This window comes from Pempheris klunzingeri, chromosome 4 (assembly GCF_042242105.1).
Source record: "Pempheris klunzingeri isolate RE-2024b chromosome 4, fPemKlu1.hap1, whole genome shotgun sequence".
In the NCBI taxonomy this organism is placed as follows: Eukaryota; Metazoa; Chordata; class Actinopteri; order Acropomatiformes; family Pempheridae; genus Pempheris; species Pempheris klunzingeri.
Genome location: NC_092015.1, coordinates 19,017,883 through 19,039,674, shown reverse-complemented (window position 1 = coordinate 19,039,674; position 21,792 = coordinate 19,017,883). Strand labels below are relative to the sequence as shown.

The window sequence follows — 21,792 nt, the reverse complement described above, 5'->3', positions numbered from 1 at the left end:
CAGAAAAACTGCCTTACCCTTTTTAAAATTATTTTCTCTAAGACACTTTTTGATTAAAATATCTGGGTAAGTTATCTTTTATACCTGTAAAAATATTTACTGGGTAAAGATAGCAAACAACTTCAAACTGGCTCAGCTCAAGGTGGAATTTGACATCTGCCTGTTTTACTAACGTGTGTCTTTGCAGTGAAATTCTTCTATGACTTTCAGGCCTTTCCAGGTTGAAGGTTTCTGAGAGCGTGTAATAGTCTTTATGTTAAGAGAATGCAGATACTCTAACTATATATTATCTTCCAAATAAATTTTTTTTAAAAGAAATATACGTCACAGACAAACACAGGAGCTGCATATGAAAAATGAGCTTGGAAGTAACTTAAGTTGTAATTGATGCTGTCCTAAAGAAACACGGAGAAGGGAAAAGCACAGTTCATACAGTAGGGTAGATGTGTTAGTACAGGCTGTTCCTCTCACATACTTGCTGTCTCTGCCTGACAGACTGTGAGGTATGAGGCTCTGTAGATTGTACATCAACAGGACGTCCTTCATCAGTGGACTTATAGTAGGTGACAACTGTAATAACAGAGAGGCATCCCTTTAATACCAGCTGTTTGTATTAGACATGTTTGGAAATTTTGCAAATAAACAACAAAGACTATTTCATGCTAATATCACATTTATAGGATTAAGTACTCATTAAGTACTTAATCTGTCAGATATGTAATTCCCTAGATAAACTGAAAACAGGCATTCCCATCACATTTTTTTTTTATTTCTATTTACAGGCATCTCTCCAAAATGTCATATATCCTGATAAATATTGATACAACAAAATAAATTATTTGTGGTGTGATAGAAGATGTTTATCCATATCACTCTGTGGCCCTGTCCCAATGCACAGTTGTGTCTTTGTCAGTAATGGGTGGTGGAGACTGCAAAAAAAGGGGATCAGGGGGAAAAAATCCTATGTTATTATTAAAAAAATGACAGAATTAAAGATCCTGAGAGAACACACCTCTGGAAGAATCACTGAAATACCTCACTATTATAATAGGTTCCCACTAGCTGCCGTATTTTAACATGTGCCGTCAGATCCTACTATGCTGTCTAAGCCCAGCCCCCCGTGGGGCCTCACTCTCATTTTTTTTCATATAACTTTGCGCTCCACCCGTGACACATTTATTGAGTCTGCTCCCACTGCGAAAGTTATTCCCCTGCCGGAGGAGGGACTCTGACAGACTATCTTCGGTGTAACAACCCCATCTGTGTTTCAGTTTCAAACAGTGGTCTGCGTGCTGGGCCACAGCTAACAGTCTCTCTCTCTCTCTCTCTCTCTCTGTGAGACCTGGGACACCGAGGCGAAGGGGAGAGCTCATTCCTCAACACGGCGGTCCTCCATGGCTCTGTGCAACGGAGACAGCAAGGTCAGTGGAGCGGGGAGCACCCGCTGCTCCGGTACTAGTTAGCCCGGTTCACTTCGCGCTAGAACCCTCATTTCTGGTCTAGTCTCTCTCGGTTAATTACGGCCTGTGTGCACCTCAGGGGGAGAGGGAAAGTTGGAGAGCATGTTAACGTTACCACCAGTTCCGCCGAGGAGCGATGAGTACGCTGTTGTGTGCCTGTTGCAGTGTTACATTAACATGTTGCTCATAGCTGCTAACTAGCCGGACAGAACATCTCAATGATGCTCGGCATGAATAAAAGCGTTCACATATTTCGCCACTAAACGTGGTTGCCTTCCTGTGGTGTCCACCCCCCTTTAGACCCTTTGCCTCCAAGCACCGCGTGGGTTTAGCATAGCTCCGCTAACTTAGCCAGCTGCTCCCAGGACGCGATGCTAACAGGCTAATGCTGATTGCTAGCCACTGTTTATATTAACCGTCAGCTAGCATGCTACATAGGTAAATTGTTAGCTAGCTTTAGCCGGGCAGCCAGAATTTGTAATGATACCACCATTCAACAAAAATATTATATTCACTATTGCGTTGGCGTTCATTTTGGACAGTGACATTGAGCTTGTGCCTAACTAACTTATTTCATGCGGTTGCTGTCACACACTTTAAGCTAATGTTAATTGACAGGCTTGCTAACGTCGTCACGAAGCTAACTTAGTATGAGCCAACTTACGGGTACCGGTCTGACAACTGGAGCCTCTGCTGCTGTTTCACCAGCTGATTTGGTAAAGTTTGCTGTAAAACTGTCGAGTATGTTTTTATTGTGATTATATTGCTAGAGCCGCTGTTACTACCGACGGCACATCATCAGTACATCAGTGTACTTTTGTGATGACAAACCAGAGGTGATGGTTTGCATGCTTAATGCAAGTTGTATTTAGGAACATCTACGGCGGAAGTGTTCCTGCTAACCACGTGGGATCATGTTTCTCTTCTTGCAGTCCTCCTCTAACCTAACCCTGTTTTGTTATTTATGCAGATTGATTAGCTGTCAGTGATCTGACTTCTCTCTGGTTGTTGTACTGACATTTGTACATTTGTACTTTGATGTACCCCTGTGTTTACAAGACTAACAGTCTTGCAGAGCTGTGCCAAAGCACTGTAGAGAAACAACCCTGCTGGAGTTTGAGCAACTTTGTAAAGTGATATAAGGGTCCTCACTAATAACCTTTGACTAACTTGTGGGTTTCATGTGATTCTACTGATGGGCTGAATGGTTACAGCACGCTTCACAAGAGTCACTGCATGTCCATAATTATGTTAGACCTTATTGAGTCACATTTTGCACGGGTTGTGGGGGTAAGAGGTGGAGTAGAGTTAAGTCCCAACCCAACCACAACCAAACTGCTGGCACTTAGGATATTATTAAAAATGATATTTTAGTGTGCTAGTAGTTACGGTCCCGTGACTTATCAAAAACATTAGTGTGCAAAAGTAACCATGGATATATATACTTTTCTGTCTGCTCAGCTTTCATCTCAGCAAGCACTTTAAACAAGACAATGTGTGTTTTTCTGAATGTGTGTCCACAGCTGGAGATCAGCAGCGCAGAGCAGAATGGGTCATGTGAGGGGGCGGTGGCAATCCTGGATGCTGGGGCCCAGTACGGCAAGGTGATTGACAGACGGGTGCGAGAGCTGTGTGTACGCTCTGAGATCCTGCCTCTAGAGACCCCCGCCTTTGCTATCCGAGAACAGGGCTACAGGTGAGAGAGAGATATATTATATACACATATATATATATAACAGCATTGCTATCACACTGAGTCATTAACATGGTGTTTCATAATATTCATTTTGTCTTGATTGTTTTCTCTTTTTTTCCCTTTTTAGAGCAATCATCATCTCGGGGGGTCCAGCCTCTGTGTACGCAGAAGATGCTCCCTGGTTCGACCCTGCTATATTCACCATAGGAAAGCCTGTACTTGGGATTTGCTATGGGATGCAGGTATCTATGTGCATGCATGCATGTGTGGAGACTTTTACAGTGATTTGGTAGACCATCCCATCCCTCTTCTACATGGCCTTTGTTGAAGGAAGCATTTGTGTTACACACATTCACTCTGAGTAGCTACATGTCACTATCACTCTACTCCAGACTGCTGTTCAGCTCTCCTGGGCCAGCTGGGACTTCAACACCTTCTTCAAGGGCACTTTGACACTAGCTGAGGGAGATGAAAGCATTATTCACTCAATTTTCCTAGCAAGCCTGGAAATTTAAACCACAAGCTCTCCATTTTCTTGCACATTTGTCTAAATAGCAGACAGCTGTAGCATCTTTGGAGTCGCACTAAAATGTATTCTTTGTGTTGGAGTGTTAACGCTGCTCTGTGTGTTTGTGTTACAGATGATGAATAAAGTTTTTGGTGGCACAGTACACAAAAAGAGTGTCAGGGAAGATGGAGTGTTCAGTATTGGACTGGACAACACTTGCTCTCTCTTCAGGTAATGTGGATGCTCAAGTAGATCACAAGAAGAATTGTCCTCTTTCATGTGTTATCATATTGAAAATATGTGTCAATACAAATGGTAGGTCGTATAAGCTTTTTTTGAGCAGTGTGTCTCACACATCCTTGCATATTTTAGTTTATAATCACAAATAACTGGCAAGAGAAGATCACAGGCTGAAAAATATGCAGACATACTGTTTGTGGCTGTGGACAGAGCATACAAAAATACTTGGTGCAAGAGCAGCATGGCCTGACAGACAGTGTGAAGAGAAAATGAATACACAGAAGACAGTAACACTATGCAAATGAACTAGAGTTTGGTGATGGATTTTTTTTTTTTACAGCCCTTCATCGGTTTGCCATTGCCTGCACCTGCGAGGGGCCTGTAAATTGAACATCATGGATATCTTGAATCCACAGTGGACATTTTAGTATCTTTTTGCTGCACAAGTTTTTGCTTCGTCATGAGCTGCACTTTGGTGGCTCTTACAAACAGAAACTGGTGGCAAGTAGTGTGAGGGTCTGTATGCGTGTGGTGCTTGAACATCACTTGACAGTAGACATTATTAAGCTGACCAACAAGCATCAAATAATCTGACATACCAGAGATATCAGTGTAAAACCTTTCTTAATACAACTACTGATGCTCTTTATCTCCAGTGAAGGCCATTATAATCGTCTTTCCACTCGCCCTTAGAAATGAACATTCAAGCAATTGCTCCTAGATCAGTCAGTGAAGTTATGTACCATCTCTTCTCTCGAATAGCTGAGGAAGCTGAAGTGTTGTGGACTGTGTGTAAAATACAACTGCTGCCCAACGGATTTGTCCCTGTGCCATATTTACTACATAAACTGCAGGAGCATTCCAGCTGTCACATATTTCCCCTGGTTGTTACACAAATACTGCAGAGTCTAAAATAGATGGCTGCAGGATTTTATTACTGTCCGCCTCTCTCACTTAACTCACTTGCACACGATGAGTGCAGGTCGTGTCCACATAAAACTATATGCAAAGTTATTAAACACAACACATTTTCCTCTAACTTTGGTGTGTGTCTGTATATTTATCTTATCAGAGGTCTTCAGAAGGAGGAGCTAGTCCTGCTGACCCATGGAGACAGTGTGGATAAAGTGGCTGATGGCTTTAAAGTGGTGGCCCAATCAGGAAACATTATTGCCGGTGAGCAGCATGTCTGATAGGCTCTGGCCCTGCTTAACATAATCTAAAATTAGGTTGTGTTCATAGACTTGCATACAAAAACTGCTGTATATTTCTATATATTTTTTTGGTCACAAAGCGACTGTATGCATGCATGTTAGTATGTATTTGCATTGGACACAGCCATCAGACATCCAATTTCCTTCTTATATTTTACTAGTTTTAGAAAGGATAAATGGCAGTGTTAACAGTCCTTTGTCCCATTTGTTTTACCCACCAGGGATTGCCAACGAGCAGAAGAAGCTGTATGGGACACAGTTTCACCCTGAAGTCGACTTGACTGAGAGAGGCATGGAGATGCTGCGTACCTTCCTGTTTGAGATTGCGGGATGCACGAGTAACTTTACCGTGCAGAACCGCCAACATTCTTGCATCAATGAGATCAGAGAAAAAGTAGACAAATCTAAAGTGCTGGTGAGTGAAACTGCACAAAGTTTCATGATTGTGTGTGTTGGTATCCAAACCATTTTCAGGGCAGAGAAAGTACTTTAAGAAAGGAAAAACAAAAAATCTTCTCAGCACATTTTAACCTACTGTGGGAGATGATTTGACCAAAAGTCTAAAACTGGGGTGCTAAGTGTGAAGTGTAGTAGCTGCTCAGTAAGTGGTGACAGCAGCAGCAGCAGTGGTGGGAAATTAAGTAGAACCAATTAAACTCTCAAATTAAACCCTGTTTTATCTGAAAAGAGGTAGTCTACTCCCTGAGCGGTTTCAAACTGGGCTTCATCTCAGGGGAGTGTGAAGGCGATAAATGAGTGTTGGAAACAGGCTCAAAGCACAGGATTTATATTTAAAGAAATGCATGCAGACTCCTTTTCTTGTTCCTCAACTACGGTCTGAAGTGTGCTTATTTCTCTGTTTGTTACCGTATGCTGTCGTCGCTTGTGTCTGCAGCAACTTTCAGAAAGTGTGGCTTTTTGGATGTTTGAGTCCCAAGTCCCAGCTAATTAAGTAAAATAGTTTGAAGGCTGTAGCTGTGTCTTCCCTATTGATTGAATTCATATCTTACATTTTGCAGCCTGCCCACAGACAAAATGATGACCGTAATGGAGGCTAACACAAATATTACTCAGACATACAGTTGATCAGAGAGCAAGGCAGAGAAGGAGTGCAACTGGTGAAGTTGTAGGTTGTATTGACATTTAATCCTTGTCCAGCAGGCTCACAAATGTGGCTCTTAGAAGGCTGGATGTCACCACTCAACTGTCTTCCTGCACAGTTGTGACAGTTGTGTCTTTCTAATGATTGATGCAGGTGCTGCTGAGTGGCGGGGTGGACTCAACAGTTTGCACAGCTCTCCTCAACAAAGCCCTTAACCAGGACCAGGTGATAGCTGTTCACATCGACAACGGCTTCATGAGAAAGAGAGAGAGTCAGAGTGTGGAAGAGGCCCTCACCAAGCTGGGCATCAAACTCAAAGGTGAGCTCAAAAGACCTGGTGGTCTGAGTGGGCTACAGTTGGTACAACAAGGAAACAAAGTACTATGAATTAATTTGAGCTAGAATCATATCATGATCATATGAGCACAGTTCTTAGGATGCACAGTTGTTGCTGAAATTATAATAATAGAGTCTGTAATGAAATGGCATAAGAGAACATTATATTAAAATCATACTTTACACTTCATATTGCCATGTGATGAGTTCATTTTTTTTGTTTTTTATAAACTGTATTACTGATCAGTAATGAAAACAACTTTGAATGTAACAGGATACTGAAGTATTAATTGCATTTTATCTTGCATTTGATCTTGAAGATCATTTCCGTGTAACCCAAACGTATCCTCTGCCTTTCTCTTTCTCTCGTCTAATATGTTGCTCTTCTCAGTGGTAAATGCTGCGCACACCTTCTACAACGGGACGACAACCCTCCCCATCTCTGACGAAGACAGGACGCCACGAAAACGCATCAGCAAGACTTTAAATATGACCACCAACCCGGAAGAGAAAAGGAAAATCATTGGAGATACATTCGTTAAAGTGAGTACTGGATTTTAATTGCTGGGTGCTTTAGGAAAAAAGAGCCCAGGAAAGATAATATAGTTTTATATAGTTTTAGCCATTACCACATTTTTATTTGAACCTGCCCTAAAGCCTGGTTAACATGCAGCACATCCTCATTTATCACATTGTCAGTTCAGCACATCTGCATCTGTCAGTATGGCTGCTTTATTGTTTGTCTTAAACTTACTAGTTCACTGTTGTATCTGACTTTGACTTGTATTGCTTCACAGGTGGCAAATGAAGTGATTGGAGAGATGAACCTTAAGCCAGAAGAAGTTTTCCTGGCCCAGGGTACCCTGCGGCCTGACCTCATTGAGAGTGCCTCTCATCTTGCCAGCGGCAAGGCTGAGGTCATCAAAACGCACCATAACGACACTGAGCTCATCCGCAAACTCCGAGATGAGGTATTGCACACATGCAACTACCCACACAAACGCCAACTTCTTCTTGTTTTCTCTGATGCACACTGCTCCTTCAGAGTGTGGCCACCATATTAAGTGAAGTGGATACCTAGATCAGCTGTACCTCTTAGAGTTCATACCATGAGACAAGAAGAAAAACAGAACCTTTGGCACTGTTACTTTTCAGGCCTGATAACCTGATGCTATACAAATCGATAACAAATAACTATAGGTTGAATACCAAATAATGGCAGAATCTTTTAATTTGGCAAACTTATTAACTGATTGTCATTGCTCATCATCATCACAACTAAAAAGTAATTTGAATAATACAGAACAGTATGAAATACTGTGGGGATCGTATATCACAGTGGCACATTGTTTTCTCATTCACTGAACACTGTACATCTAATTACATCTACACATTGACTTTTGACAGTGGAAAACCAATTGCACACAGTTTGATACTGCAGCTGCACAGTCACATTATCAAATAGTGGTGTTGTGTATCTAATAATGATTTGAAGGACTGGCACAATACAGAAGTTACCCTCTGCTAAAAAACATGACTGTGTAAAAAAAAAAGTTGTAGTTTCAATGAGAGATGGTGAAAGTCACCAAAGCAGTGCTATCATGCTGTAGCTCTGTAACTGTATCATCTTCACATCACATGTTTCCGCATGTTCAAGCCAGACTTCATAAACACCCAAACATCATTTAATTTTTATTCAAATTGTATTTCTGCATCATTCATCTTTCACAAGAGGGTTTCAGAGCACTGAAGCTTCTGTAAAGAGTGTTATTTGGAGTTTCTGTTGTTTTACTCAGCCCCTTTTGTATAAATGCACAACCATGCAACACCTAAGCATATCCCTCACTCCCTTACTGTTGCAATGCTGATTCTGCTGCTCTACGATCCTCCAGGGAAAAGTCATCGAACCACTGAAAGATTTCCATAAAGATGAGGTCAGAGCGCTGGGGAGAGAGCTGGGCCTGCCCGAGGAGATTGTCTCTCGACACCCTTTCCCAGGCAAGTACATGAACACATGTCTTTGATGGGAACGCACTGACAAAACTTTACAAAGGTTGCATCAACATAATGCTGTCTCTCTTTCCTCTTCAATCAGACACAATACTGTACTCGCATCACTCCTGTATGTACTAAAAAGTTCACCTGCTCTCTCCTTTCCCTTTTTAGGTCCTGGTTTGTCCATCAGAGTGATATGTGCAGAGGAGCCCTACATCTGTAAGGACTTTGCTGAAACAAACAACATCCTCAAAATCATCACAGACTTCTCTGCAAGCGTCAAAAAGGTCAGAGCAATACAAATACATTAAAATATATTTTTTTTACCTATGGTAAGATATGAATTAGTACAGTATGCTCTTGCATCATCCTCATCATCATATATACCATCTCAAAGCACCACAAACCACTGATGAAATATATGAATTGCTGGACAGTGTTTGATTTTAGAAATAAACTTGGAAAAGTCACAAAATCTGCCAGCAAAGATGCCAATCAGTATCAGCTGTTTATAGTCAAGCAAACAGCACAGATCAAGCTCTGCCAATACACCAAATGAGAGGACATTTGTGGCTGTTTGTCCTGACTGGTTAATTAAGGAGTCAGTGATTTGCAGCCTCTGCTGGTTGGTTGGCCACATTGTACAAACTGCCAAATAATCCTGATGATTTAAAGAAAGGCCAGTCACCATGAAAAAGAGAAGTTACACCACACATCGGCTGACAAAAGACCACATCAATACAAGACATGAAACTTATGGTCTGATAAGATATTGTGCTGCTGGTTGTCTGTCAGTAGAACTGGGGAGTCAGTCACTCAGCTGTTCATTAGATAAATTACTGAAGTTCTTCACGTAGAGTTGATATACATGATTTCTGCTTTGACGTTCTAAATCAGGGTGTTGCTGCTCTAGTGACAAAGTTAATGGGTGTATTCAGAAGTCCTATAAGATCTTTTGATGCTTTTACTCCCAAAATGAGTAAGACGTTGTCACAATATAGCCAGAGCTTTAATAAATTAAAGTTTGTTTTTTTTCCTGTCCTTTTGGTTTTCATGCTGCTTTAAAAGTTTGTCCGTCTCTCCTCCAGCCCCACGCGTTGCTGCAGAGAGTCAAGTCATGCATATCAGACGAGGAGGAAGAGAAGCTCATGCAGATCACCAGCCTTCATTCACTCAATGCCTTCCTGCTGCCCATCAAAACTGTTGGTGTCCAGGTAATCCAGGAACAGCCCATAGAATATCATCTATAGTAATAATATAATAAAAACTATAAGCAAGCAGATGCCACAGTTTAGTCAAGTGAGGGGAGAGCTACAGTGGTTTCTTTAAGTAAAAATGTTAGAGGTAATTTTATATCTTAGTCCAAACATGAGCCGTTGTGTGTACATGTGTATGGAGGCGCTTCTTTTAAGACTGCTGATGAATGTCTTGAAGCAGGGGAAGCTTGAAACGGTGTCCCTCACTTTTGCTGTTTGCCTCGCTGAGTTTACAACTATAATTTAGTGGTTAACTAGAAGACACGCCCACCCACACAAAGCCTCAGATTTTCACTGTTTGATGTTTTGTCTGTCTGGCTGAGGGAGGGACCTGATGCAACTGTTGTGGCACATTTCAGTTTTTCTAAACTCCTCTGTGTCTTTGACACATGCAAAGGGTGTGTTTTTTGGAAATTGTGAACTGTGGTGAAAATACCATCACTTTCCAGTAGTTTATACTGACCTTTAGTGTTGCCTGGAGAGAGGGATGTTCATGACTACATGACTACTCACCCAAACATTGCAGTCAGCCAGTGTGTGTGGGTGGGTGTGTGTGGGTGTGTCCTCTTCCTGTTTGAAGCCAGAGTTTTAAATTTACCCTAAACCTCAAATTGTGGGGCAGGCAGGAGACGGTAGACAAACAAAAGCACTTTTTATTGCCTGGGGAATTAGTTGGGAGTGAAAACAGAGTCTGCAGATTCTAATTATAGAAATGTCACTGTTTATTTAACACAAAAAACAAAATGACACACATACACTAATCTTAAAGTGTTTTATTTACTTTGTAAGGTGTTATTAGCTTTAAAAATGATTTTCTGTTTCAGGGTGATTGCCGGTCCTACAGTTACGTGTGCGGTGTCACAAGTAAAGAATCTCCACACTGGGAATCTCTCATGTTCCTTGCCAGACTCATCCCTCGCATGTGCCATAGCATCAATAGGTAATACACACGTCTTTGCTGTGATATTTACTCTTCGTCTGCCACACTGGACACACAGACTTCTACCCATTCATTCATGTCTCTTCTTTTTCCAGAGTTGTGTATGTGTTTGGGTCCCACGTGAAGGAGCCGCCGACAGACATTACCCCAACCTTCCTGACCACAGGCGTTCTTAGCACGCTCAGACAGGCTGACTTTGTAGCTCACTCTATCCTTAGAGAGTCTGGTAAGTGTGCGTTTGTCCAAGTGATTTTCGACATTTTAATTCAGCACTGTGTATTGAAGCATTGCAGATTACTGGGGAGTAGGATGCATCCACAGGACTATCTAATAGTCCAGTTTCTGTAGAGCCATTCACTCCTTTTACTACAAAGCCTGGAATTAGGCGGACTTGTCTGCGTACTTGCGTCCACATGGGGAATTTAACATTTTCCCCAGAGCCAAACCAGATATGAGTTTGTGAAATGTTCAGTGTTCTCCAGTGAGAAGAATTCTCTTTTGTAAAATATCCTCACTTTCATGGCAATGGCCATGGTGACGCTTAATGTTTAATTTAGCTAATTAAAATGTGATTAATCATATTAATATTAATTAATTTATTCATATTTTTTGTTTGAAGACATTTTTAAGGTCTTGCAGCTCTTTTTTTCATTGAGAACACCCATCAATTTATCAATCCAGGCATCATTCAGTGAACACTAAATCTGTTTATTGAAGCACAGACCATAACTGCAGTGAGAATCTAGTGTTGGTTGTGTCACCTTTTTTGTTGGTGTACAGTGAAGCTGATAATGTCCAGGTGAACAAGAGAAATAAGACTTGAAGTATTGGCATTTTCAAATGGGCAGGTGCTCCAAGACAAACTTGTTAAATACGTCTAAATACACACTTTTTAAAACTGTTGCTTGGTTGCTAAAATCCACCAAACGGAGACATAATGAATTGTTTAAAAAATGATTTCAGATTCACTCTTAGCAGGGAAGCTACTTTCTAACTTATTAATTCTCTTTGGCTGTGCTTCTCTTTCAGGCTATTCCGGTAAGATCAGCCAGATGCCGGTCATCCTGACCCCCCTGCACTTTGACCGTGACCCACTGCAAAAACAGCCATCCTGCCGGCGCTCTGTGGTGGTCCGCACCTTCATCACCAGCGATTTTATGACCGGCATCCCTGCCATGCCGGGCAACCATATCCCAGAGGAGGTATGCCATGATTCAGCCTCTCCACTTGTCTTTTTCACATGTTTTTTTTTTTTGTCCTCGCTAGTTGTTCAGTGTTTTAGGAGTTATTTGTCTTCTCTGCCTTCTCAGGTGGTGCTGAAGATGGTAAATGAGATCAAGAAGATCCCAGGCATCTCCAGAGTCATGTATGATCTGACCTCCAAACCCCCTGGCACCACAGAGTGGGAATAAAACACAATGTGACGTCATACCAACAGGACACGCACTCACACACAATGCACAAACACACTCAACAGATATCAGAGAGGGCTGGTGAACTCCTCTCCTTTTCTGTCCTCCTCCTTCCCCTTCCTTCTGTCCTCACCCCCACCTCCCTCCGTCCTGCACCTCCACCCCTCTCTTCAACATTCCCATGGAAGGCAGACCGTACTGTGACGAGCCCACATTCAAAGGCGCTACTACTCTGCTCTCCCCACCACTCCTCCCTGGTCTTAATATTTTTGGCGATAGGGATTGATTAATGTTGGTTATTAATAATATATTGTCATTTTTGGATCCATGTACAACAGTGTATTTCCTCTCTGTGATGAAAAGGTGAAACCGCTGCTTCCTTTTGAGAGGTCAACCGTTCAAGGCAAGTGGCGAGAAGCTGTGAAAGTTCAGAAAGTGGACTTTGATGTTGTGCCTCAGGTTGCTTTATATGGAATGAGCTTGAATAAGCAAACAGTAGTGTCATGAAAGGAAAGAACAGCAGGAGGAGGAGAGTTTGGTAAATCTTCAGCAATTGTTTTCTGCCTTTTTTTGTCAGATGTTTTTGTCTTACTGTAGGTCAGAATGTTCTCAACCTAAGACTATCCTCTCCATTCGTTTTCATTTTCTGCCTGTATACTGTGCTATGAAGAAGGTTGTCCATTTCAAGTAAAACTGAACAGACGATCTATGTGACCAATCAATAATTTTTAAGCTTTTTGTTTTGCCAAAAGTAGAATATGCTGTGGTGATATATAACATTGTGGGCTCCTTTTTAACGATCTTCTCCAAGCTACATTTGTTGACAAGAGCTCTTGACTTGTTGCTGTGCCCGTCGTGGGCAGCAGTCAACCCAAGATTAGCTTCAGTATGATGACTAGTGTGCAGCTGTGCAGGAGGCCAATGTGATGGGTAACTTTGTATGTGCCTGTTCTATTGTTTTTATTTCTTCGGTGTGACCCAACCTGGACTGATGTTTCCAGAGAGGAGGATATAACACTGTTTCTCCTCATGCTGCAATATGTATGCTTTTTATGAAGAATAAACATGGCAAGAGGAATAACTAATAACAAAATTATAAGTACAGTAGAGTTTATAACCACATTGTGTAAATTGCTGTTGTCATTTCATCATTATTCGGCTGCTCTTTTGTTGTGCAGGGGGCACATTTTTGCACATTTTTTTTTTTTTTTTTTTGTCTCATTTTCACCCATAAAGCCTTGGTGCTTTATTAGCATAACCGATTCATACATCCAGTGGGAAGTTCACCTTATTAAGTGTCTCTCTGTAGTGTCAAAGGTCAGGTTAAGAGTATTATCTGTTACCATCTCTAACGTAACTTCACCGTGTCTCTGAATGGCATTACTGCTTCATTTTTCTGTCCCGTCAAAACATTCAGCACGTCATAGTCTCTAGTCTCCAGTCATGTCATTTAGACCTCAGTGAATACAGTGCTCAGGTTTAACTGAGTTTTAAAAAGTGTATTGTATCCCGATAGAGACATTTCACCTGGACGTGGTGGTTCTCATACCTCCAGAATTTGTCTTTGTGCCTCTCATCCTTTGTTACATCTTTAACCTTTAGTGGCAAAATATTCATAATGCAAAATGAAAGGTTTTCCTAACTTGTCTTAACTGCTATTAGTGTTTCTCCCTCTGTTTGGCCTTTTACACGTGGGTATTTTCTGTTGCATATGTCTCCATAGAAAACAGCTTGATGATAATAGACATAATTTTGTAGTGGAATTTAATTGCAATATCGATAAGATTAAGTTATGCAATTTAATGTCTGAATTTGTTTTTTTTTTTTTAAGTTTTGTTCGACAATGCTCATTCTCCTTAGTAACGTGCCTCAAACCAAGCCACTGCATGCAGTTTCAACTATGATGACATTTGTACAATGGAAAACTGAGCTTTAATAAAGATCTCCATGTTGAAACTTCTCACTTCTATAATGAGCTACTTATCTCTCATTGTTTACCTTCACATAACTTTGCTAGTAAGAACTATTTTTTTGTTTTTTAACTCACTAGAGATAAGCTGTTCTGATATCTTCAAATTAAACACGAAATAACTCAAACTAAAATAGAATGCAGCAACATATAGTAGATGAATCAAAATCACTTTTCAAGTCAAAGTACTGTAAATTAAACCTTTCTAGTTAATGGTTCATTTAAAGGAATTTAGATTTTTATTTTTTAAAATATGGAACTACTTTCAACTTAAGACATAAAAAGAGAACTTCATTCATTTTTGGGAAATAGAAGAAACATTGTTGAAGAGGTTTGTTGTGATGAAGTTTAGTTCATTCTATTAGTCCATTTCTTCATTTTGCTCGTTATTTGCTGTTGAAATTATTTCACTCATTACCAGTGAAGCCTCGTTTTTTTTTTTTAACGTTTTGAAAATGTTCTCACATTGGTAATCAGTAATAAATCTGTAATAAAAACCAGTTTACTCTAATATCACAACAGTTTTTTTTAGCCCTGGAGGTAAGTGAAAGCGCCTCAACACACTGAAAAACCTTAATTTCAGTGAACTTCACTCATTTAAAAGTTGTTCAAAATTTACAAAAACGTTCAGTAATGTAGAAAAGTAAAATGCACCAAAAAACAACTTGCTCTGTTTTCCATCACACCAAGTGCCTTTTTACAAATGACTGCACTTGGACAACGTTTTTGTAAATGACTGAACATAACTGATTTCTAGCAGAACTCATCAGTATCAGTCAGACGTCTCATGTGCCTGAGACGGATCACAAGCTCACAGTCACGCACTCTGAAGTTACTCATACTATCATCAGCAACTGTAGAAAACTTCATCTAGATATCCTCCTTTTTTATTTTGCTGCTATGTGTGACAACAGCCCTTTAGTACAATTTCACGTACTAATAGAGACATAAAAATCACTACAAACATCCACATTGTTAAAAGAAGTACACTCTATTAAACCCTATTTGCGTGCAATTGGGCCTTGTTACCCAGCAGAGGTCCCGCTGTGTGCCGGGGGTTCAGGTGTGTGTTTCTCCCCGCTGACTGAGAGACAAGAGCAGACATGTTCAGTCACCCATCAACAGCCACACTCGGGGGACAAGGCACGATTAGGAACAGTAGCCGTGCCGTAATGTTGTGTAAAGAGTGTACAAGTTACCACATGCAGCTGCCAATTAGCCTGCGGCCCTGTGGCAGTTTATCTGCTGCTGCTGACCTGTATGGAGATTAATGAACTGGTTTGTGTTTACAGGAGGACGGAGAGAAACAGAAATGAAACAATAGAGTGTTTCTTTGAATGTATTTGATGTACTGTAGAGAGTGTGTCTGTGCATGTGAATGTTAGGTTGTTAAAGGTCCAGTTTGTGCTGTTGGAAGGAGACAAAACCAGTGTAGCACATTTGGTTTTATACACCATTAATGAGATAATAATGCTTTGGTAGTTACTAAAATTTGCTAGAATTAACAAAAGATCTTCTTGCCTGTGTTTCACTCTAAATAAAGATGAATATGCCATCAGTTAGTCAGTGTAATCCTCTGTCCTCCTCTTCTCTGTCGAATCTGCTCTCAGGTTACCTCGTGCAGCACATCTCCCTTGAGAGCAGATGAGACACCTGTCACACTTTACTGTTTCCTTCGCCGCCTGCCACAGTGAGAGCTCTGCGTCTACGTAGCATGGAAATCGGTCGCTTTTTGCTTAGATTATGTGCCTTTTTCTACTTTTACAGATCTGTTTCAGCAGAGGCCACGTGCAAGCTGAAAGCCAAATTCAACCTGAGCGGCTACAAGGATGTAGAGAAGAAGAAAGTTGTTATTGGGGGGATGTTCCCTGTTCACAAGCGGATCGCTTCCACTGATGGCAACACTTCAAGGGTGCCCGTCTCCTCAGGGTGTGAGGGGTGAGTTGAGTAATCTTAGTCTCATATGCCTTTTTTCATCAATCTGACTGTGTTACCTTAAATTGCTGTTAGGATGCATTACACTTATCATAGGCCTCTATCACAAAGGCCTCTTAAAGTTAAATTATTTAATATTTTGGAACTTTAATGAGAAGTAGTTTTACTTGACTGACTTAATTACATATTTCATCCACACAGTGTACTCCTGAGATCTTTTAACCTTAACTATATGATTTTGCAACAGAAATCAAGAAACTGCAGGGCAGCACCTCTGGGGCCAATTAGCCACAGTAGCCCACATAATTATGGAGACAGGCTTTTACAGTGTGATGTGCAACAGTAATCAGCAAGTCTGTGTCCTCTTGTGGCTAATTTAGGTCATAACATCAAAATAATAGCCAGGCAGTCGTCACGTATTTTCATTTTGTTCATATGCTGAAGGTGGATCTTACTTTTCCTTTCTTTCTACAACAGCTAAACACACACTTTTCTTTAAACCAAAAATGTGCTGGTTTTCTAATTAGTGAAACATGCTGTTTTGTCATCCCATCATCCTCCAGTTTCAACTTCCGCACCTTCCGCTGGACCCAGACCATGCTTTTCGCCATCAACGAAATTAACAGGAGGGACGACCTGCTGCCCAACACAGACCTGGGCTACGTCATCTACGACTCCTGCTTCACCATCTCCAAGGCCGTGGAGGGCACCCTCACCTACCTGACCGGCCAAGACGAGGCCGTACCCAACTACCGCTGTGGCACTGGGGCACCCCTGGCTGCTCTTGTGGGCGCTGGGGGTTCCGATCTATCCATTGCCACTGCTAGGATACTTGGACTTTATCACTTCCCACAGGTAGGCCGGTGGTGAGCTACATAAAAGTAGATAAAGACTTGGAAAAATGAACTGATGGAGAGAACAGGTTCATTACAGCGATCCCTTATGTGCCCCGTCTCCTCTGTAATCTTTAGGTCAGCTATTCTTCGACTTGCTCTGCCCTGAAAAGTAAGTTCCAGTTCCCCACCTTTCTGAGGACCATTCCCAATGACAAGCACCAGTCTACAGCTATCGCCCAGCTGGTGCTACACTTTGGCTGGACTTGGGTGGGCACCATAGCTGCAGATGATGATTATGGCAAGTATGGCATCAAAGACTTCAAGGAGCAGGTGGAGGAAGCTGGCGTCTGCATCGCCTTCTCTGAGACCCTGCCCAAGGTAAAACAGACCAGTCAATATTTCACTATCCCACCAGTCATCCCTGTTTAAAAAACAAAAACACAAAAAGACATTGTTTTATAAAATTCAGGTGAGTTCCCCAGACGACATCCAGCGCATTGTTCAGACTATAGTGGAGGCCACAGCCAAAATCATTGTGGTCTTCTCGTCAGACGTGGACCTCAGTCCTCTTATCAATGAGCTGCTCCGGCACAATGTGACCAACCGTACCTGGATTGGCAGCGAGGCCTGGATCACCTCCGCTCTCATCAACCGGCCGGGGGTGAGTGCTCACACACCAAAGGGTGACAGCTCATCTATTGATTAACTGGTGTTTGAATGGAAATGAAGCAGTTAGGGCCAGAAGCTCTAAAACACAATTTGAGCTGAAGTTGATCATGTGCATGTTTTTATCCAGGTGAGCTCAGTGCTGGGTGGAACCCTGGGCTTTGGGGTAAAAAGGGCTGACATCCCTGGTCTTCAGCGCCATCTACTGGATCTGGACCCCTATGCCGATGCGCTGACTGAGGAATTCTGGGAGGAGGTGAGTTTACTCAGCTACCTAATTGGTTTGAGACTCTTGATCTGTCTCCACACATCTATTAGTCATATGCAGAATGTGACATTGACCTTAGTGCAGATCACACATCTTGGCTTGGGCTGACAATTGCTGTCACAATTAAGTGGAGACTTAAGATGACCAGCATTCAGTCAGTCATACAGAAAAAAATCTTTATCTCTGTCTTATAGTTGTTTAACTGCACATTGGACTATGGCAAAGCCATGAGGCAGGCCAAAGTGAGTGCCAAGGACGTTAACGGCACACTGTCCAGGGCGGGGAGGGGAGTTCCTGAATGGCTGTGTACGGGCACTGAGTCTCTGGCAAAGCTCAATAACACTTACTCTGATGTTTCCCAGTTAAGAATCACTTACAGGTCAGTTTTCACTGCTCATCCTTATCTGTATTTTGTATCATCCAGTATTTTGGATTCTAGTGTTGTCACTCCCAGGGAGGTAGTTTTGGTTGTATGTGCAGAGATTTTCAGATACCTGCCTCTGAAGCTTCTGCTGCTGCTCGAATACAGTGGAGGTGAATGCAACCTCATTTGACACTGGTCTGGTTGTACGAATTATTCCCCACAATGCACTGTGAACTTATTTCTTTGGTAGAAAGTAATTCCAGAGCAATTGTTCATGAAAAGGATGTGCTGGTGTTTGGTCAGCATATTTTGTTTGTGAGTGGCAGCAGAACCACTATCAGATGCACAGATGTTTCTTTTTGTCTATTTGGGTGAACTAAGCCTTTTAGATGATGGTGCGATTAATAATGCTAAATATGATGGTGAAGATGATGATGAAGGGGATACCCCCTCCCCCCCTTCCCCTCCACAGTGTATACAAAGCTGTGTATGCTGTGGCTCATGCCTTGCACAACCTAGAAGACTGTGTGGAGGGATACGGGCCATTCAACGGGAAAGACTGTGCTGACATCACCGACTTTGAGCCCTGGCAGGTGAGCCGTGTGTGTTTGTGTCTGTGTGTGAGTACAACCATATGTATACGAAGACGTCTGACTCAGATGTGGCTCAATTTCTGTCTCCCTTAGCTGATGTACTACCTGAAGAACGTACGCTACAAGGTGCCGCACACGGACGAGGAGATCTACTTTAATGACGGGGATGTGGAGGGCTTCTATGACATCCTTAACTGGCAGTTAAACAGTAATGGGGAAATATCCTACGTCACTGTGGGACACTACAATGGCTCAGCAGCCCCAGAGGATAGGATGACCATAATGAATGACTCCATTGTGTGGAACAATGAAGTGTTGGAGGTCAGCAGCATATTGATTAAAAAGCCACTGAATACACTCTCTCCTAGATTATGATTCATAGTCCATCTGTAAATTTACTTTCTTTGTACTTGGCTTGTGAGTCTGGGTATGTGTGTGTGGTGCATACAAGTGTATCTGTGTATCCGTCTGTGCCTGTTGCAGCCTCCTCGGTCAGTGTGCAGTGAGAACTGCCAGCCGGGCACCAGGAAGGGAATCCGACAGGGGGAGCCAGTCTGCTGCTTTGACTGTATCCCATGTGCTGATGGAGAGATCAGCAATACAACCAGTCAGTATGGAGCTTTCAAACTGTACCTTATAGACATGTTGGTATTATCCTGATAAGTGAATTAAGTGATTAAATCTTATTTTAATTGAGTAAGTGAATAGTTAGTGATATTTTTGTTTTATTTCATAGCCTGAAACTACTCCACATGCGGATTTCTGGGAGTTTATTCTCTTTATAAAACAATAAAAAATAAAATGATCACTATTATTATTTTACACTTGTATTTATTGTCACATCACTCTGAAAAGGTGCTATATCAGGTTTATTTGGGCTGATAAATCTTGTCTACATAGCAACACCTATTTGAACAACTCTAGCTAAGCATGACCCCGCTGCCCTTTTCTCGTCGCCTCCCTCCCTCTCTCACAGATGCTCGTGAATGTATCCTGTGCAGTGGTGACGACTGGTCCAATGAAGCTCACGATGCCTGTGTACCAAAAATCATCGAGTTCCTGGCCTTCGGAGAGCCGCTTGGGATCACTCTCATCGTCATCTCGGCCTTTGGAGCTCTGGTCACCATCGCTGTCGGGGTGAGGCTCACGCAGGGGGAGCGTACCTCCTAATTATTATTGATCACAATGAGTTAAAATGTTCCACTGATGTTCTCCTCAAGGTGGTGTTTGCTGCGAACATTGGCACCCCTCTGGTGAAAGCCAATGATGCTCTGTTGAGCTTCTCGCTGCTCTTCTCACTGGTGGTGACCTTCCTCTGCTCCATCGTCTTCCTCGGAGAGCCTCAGAACTGGAGCTGCATGACCAGCCAAGTGGCCCTGGCTCTGGGCTTTGCTCTCTGCCTTTCCTCTATCATGGGTGGGTACACTTTTACTGGATTGTCCTGTGTGTATGCCTTTATACGTGTGCATATACACTGAATACCCGTAGTGTACAGTAAATCTGGTTCTGGGTGTCTGGAGAAAGGAATGTACCTTTTCTTGAGCTTATATCAAATTAATATCAGAATATTTTTTTACACAATCAGTATACACCCTGACCTGTGTCTGTACTTTAGGTAAGGCAGCAGTGCTGATGCTGAGGGCTCAGGCTCTGAAAGCGGCCCGTGCCAGAGGCAAAGCAGCTGCCAAAGCTGCAAAGGCCGCAGCTGAGGCAGCAGCCAACAGCGACAGTCCTGATGTGATTGTCACCAACACAATTAACAACAATAACGTTAATGCCGGCATTAACCCTGAAGTTGACATTCTCTCTCATGCCCACCAGAGGGCGATAGCTGCTGTGGCAACACTGATACAGGTTAATGCTGCACTTTGAAACTTGCCATCATATTAATGTTGGTAACATCAGATGATTCTGATCCTGTAATATTTCTGACATTACCATTTCTCTACCCAGGCTATAGCATGTACGGTGTGGCTCATCATCCTCCCCCCTCACCCCATCAAGAACACCTCTTCCCAAAATATAAAGATCATCCTGGAGTGTGATGAAGGCTCTGTGGTCTTCATCTGTTGTATTTTCGCCTATGACATCTTGCTGGCTCTGCTGGCCTTCGTCTTTGCCTTCATAGCCCGCAAACTGGAGGACCACATCAGGTAGGAAACACACAAGGTTCCAGGGAAAACAGAGGCAGTTCATATTATAGCGGCCACTCAAGTAAATGGATATGGTGGAAATACAGGGCGCTGTGTTATACTTACAACACGATCATTTCAAGTCAAGTTTATGTTTCATAGTTTTAGGATGCCTCCACATTAGAAAACATTCATGAAGAATTCAAGAACTATGTCAGATTAGACAGCTGGCACAAACTGTATGTGTCAATAGGTGTACAGCATCAATATGACACTTCATATGCATATTCCTCACTGTATCTTCTAGTGAGGCGAAGTGCGTGACCTTTGGCATGCTGGTCTTCTTCATCGTGTGGATCTCCTTTGTGCCGGCTTACCTCAGCACCCGTGGCAAGTTCATGGTTGCCGTCCAGATTTTTGCCATCCTGGCTTCCAGCTTCGGCCTGCTGACCTGCATCTTTCTGCCCAAGTGTTACGTTCTCTTGGTCAAACCTGAACGCAACACAGAGGAGATGATGAGGCCCCGCGCCAAACCACGAGACGGGACGGGGACGGGGACCTCAGCCTCACTAGCTACAGCTGCTACTAATGTTAATGCTACGACCGCATCCACTGCTATTGATGATTAGTGGAACAAAACTGAGCCACATATATTTTACAGTTATCATGTTTGGTCTATATATGTGATTTACAATGGGTGTCACGCCCAGGTCAAGTGATAGGGTTGATTTCAATAAGCAATATCCATGAGGAAAGACAACCGCTACCTCAGAGTTTACTAAATATTTCAAATCTGTACGTCCTGCTAAAACATATTTTAGTTCCGACTCTTATTGTCGGAGCTGCTGTTATTTCAGTTGTGGTGGTTGA

At 42.3% G+C, this 21,792-nt stretch overlaps 2 protein-coding genes across 2 annotated transcripts; both read left to right on the top strand.

Moving 5' to 3' along the window:
* Positions 1 to 1,201: 1,201 nt before the first annotated feature.
* On the top strand, positions 1,202 to 14,122 carry gmps (guanine monophosphate synthase). Its single transcript, XM_070829423.1, has 16 exons — positions 1,202 to 1,421; positions 2,984 to 3,156; positions 3,284 to 3,398; positions 3,798 to 3,895; positions 4,977 to 5,080; positions 5,340 to 5,533; positions 6,374 to 6,539; positions 6,948 to 7,099; positions 7,354 to 7,527; positions 8,449 to 8,554; positions 8,723 to 8,838; positions 9,640 to 9,765; positions 10,632 to 10,747; positions 10,843 to 10,973; positions 11,777 to 11,949; positions 12,058 to 14,122. Exons 1-16 carry the CDS (start codon positions 1,395 to 1,397, stop codon positions 12,157 to 12,159), a joined length of 2,073 nt encoding a protein of 690 aa, XP_070685524.1. The 5' UTR covers positions 1,202 to 1,394; the 3' UTR covers positions 12,160 to 14,122.
* Positions 14,123 to 15,842: 1,720 nt separating this feature from the next.
* On the top strand, positions 15,843 to 21,551 carry vmn2r1 (vomeronasal 2, receptor 1). The gene is made up of 14 exons (XM_070829777.1): positions 15,843 to 16,066; positions 16,627 to 16,918; positions 17,035 to 17,277; positions 17,369 to 17,560; positions 17,696 to 17,821; positions 18,028 to 18,212; positions 18,670 to 18,790; positions 18,884 to 19,111; positions 19,274 to 19,397; positions 19,767 to 19,927; positions 20,011 to 20,206; positions 20,406 to 20,644; positions 20,744 to 20,943; positions 21,230 to 21,551. The coding sequence occupies exons 1-14, from the start codon at positions 15,843 to 15,845 to the stop codon at positions 21,549 to 21,551; spliced, it is 2,853 nt and encodes a 950-aa protein (XP_070685878.1).
* Positions 21,552 to 21,792: the final 241 nt, after the last annotated feature.

What these genes read in the sequence shown, in the direction of transcription:
- gmps (XM_070829423.1), top strand. Translation starts at nt 1,395, where the DNA reads ATGGCTCTGTGCAACGGAGACAGCAAG. An exon ending in CTCTCGACACCCTTTCCCAG is followed by an intron (nt 8,555 to 8,722) that starts GCAAGTACATGA and finishes TTCCCTTTTTAG; the next exon opens with GTCCTGGTTTGTCCATCAGA. An exon ending in GCAACCATATCCCAGAGGAG is followed by an intron (nt 11,950 to 12,057) that starts GTATGCCATGAT and finishes CTGCCTTCTCAG; the next exon opens with GTGGTGCTGAAGATGGTAAA.
- vmn2r1 (XM_070829777.1), top strand. Translation starts at nt 15,843, where the DNA reads ATGGAAATCGGTCGCTTTTTGCTTAGATTATGTGCCTTTTTCTACTTT. An exon ending in CAGTTAAGAATCACTTACAG is followed by an intron (nt 18,213 to 18,669) that starts GTCAGTTTTCAC and finishes TCCCCTCCACAG; the next exon opens with TGTATACAAAGCTGTGTATG. An exon ending in CTGCCTTTCCTCTATCATGG is followed by an intron (nt 20,207 to 20,405) that starts GTGGGTACACTT and finishes TCTGTACTTTAG; the next exon opens with GTAAGGCAGCAGTGCTGATG.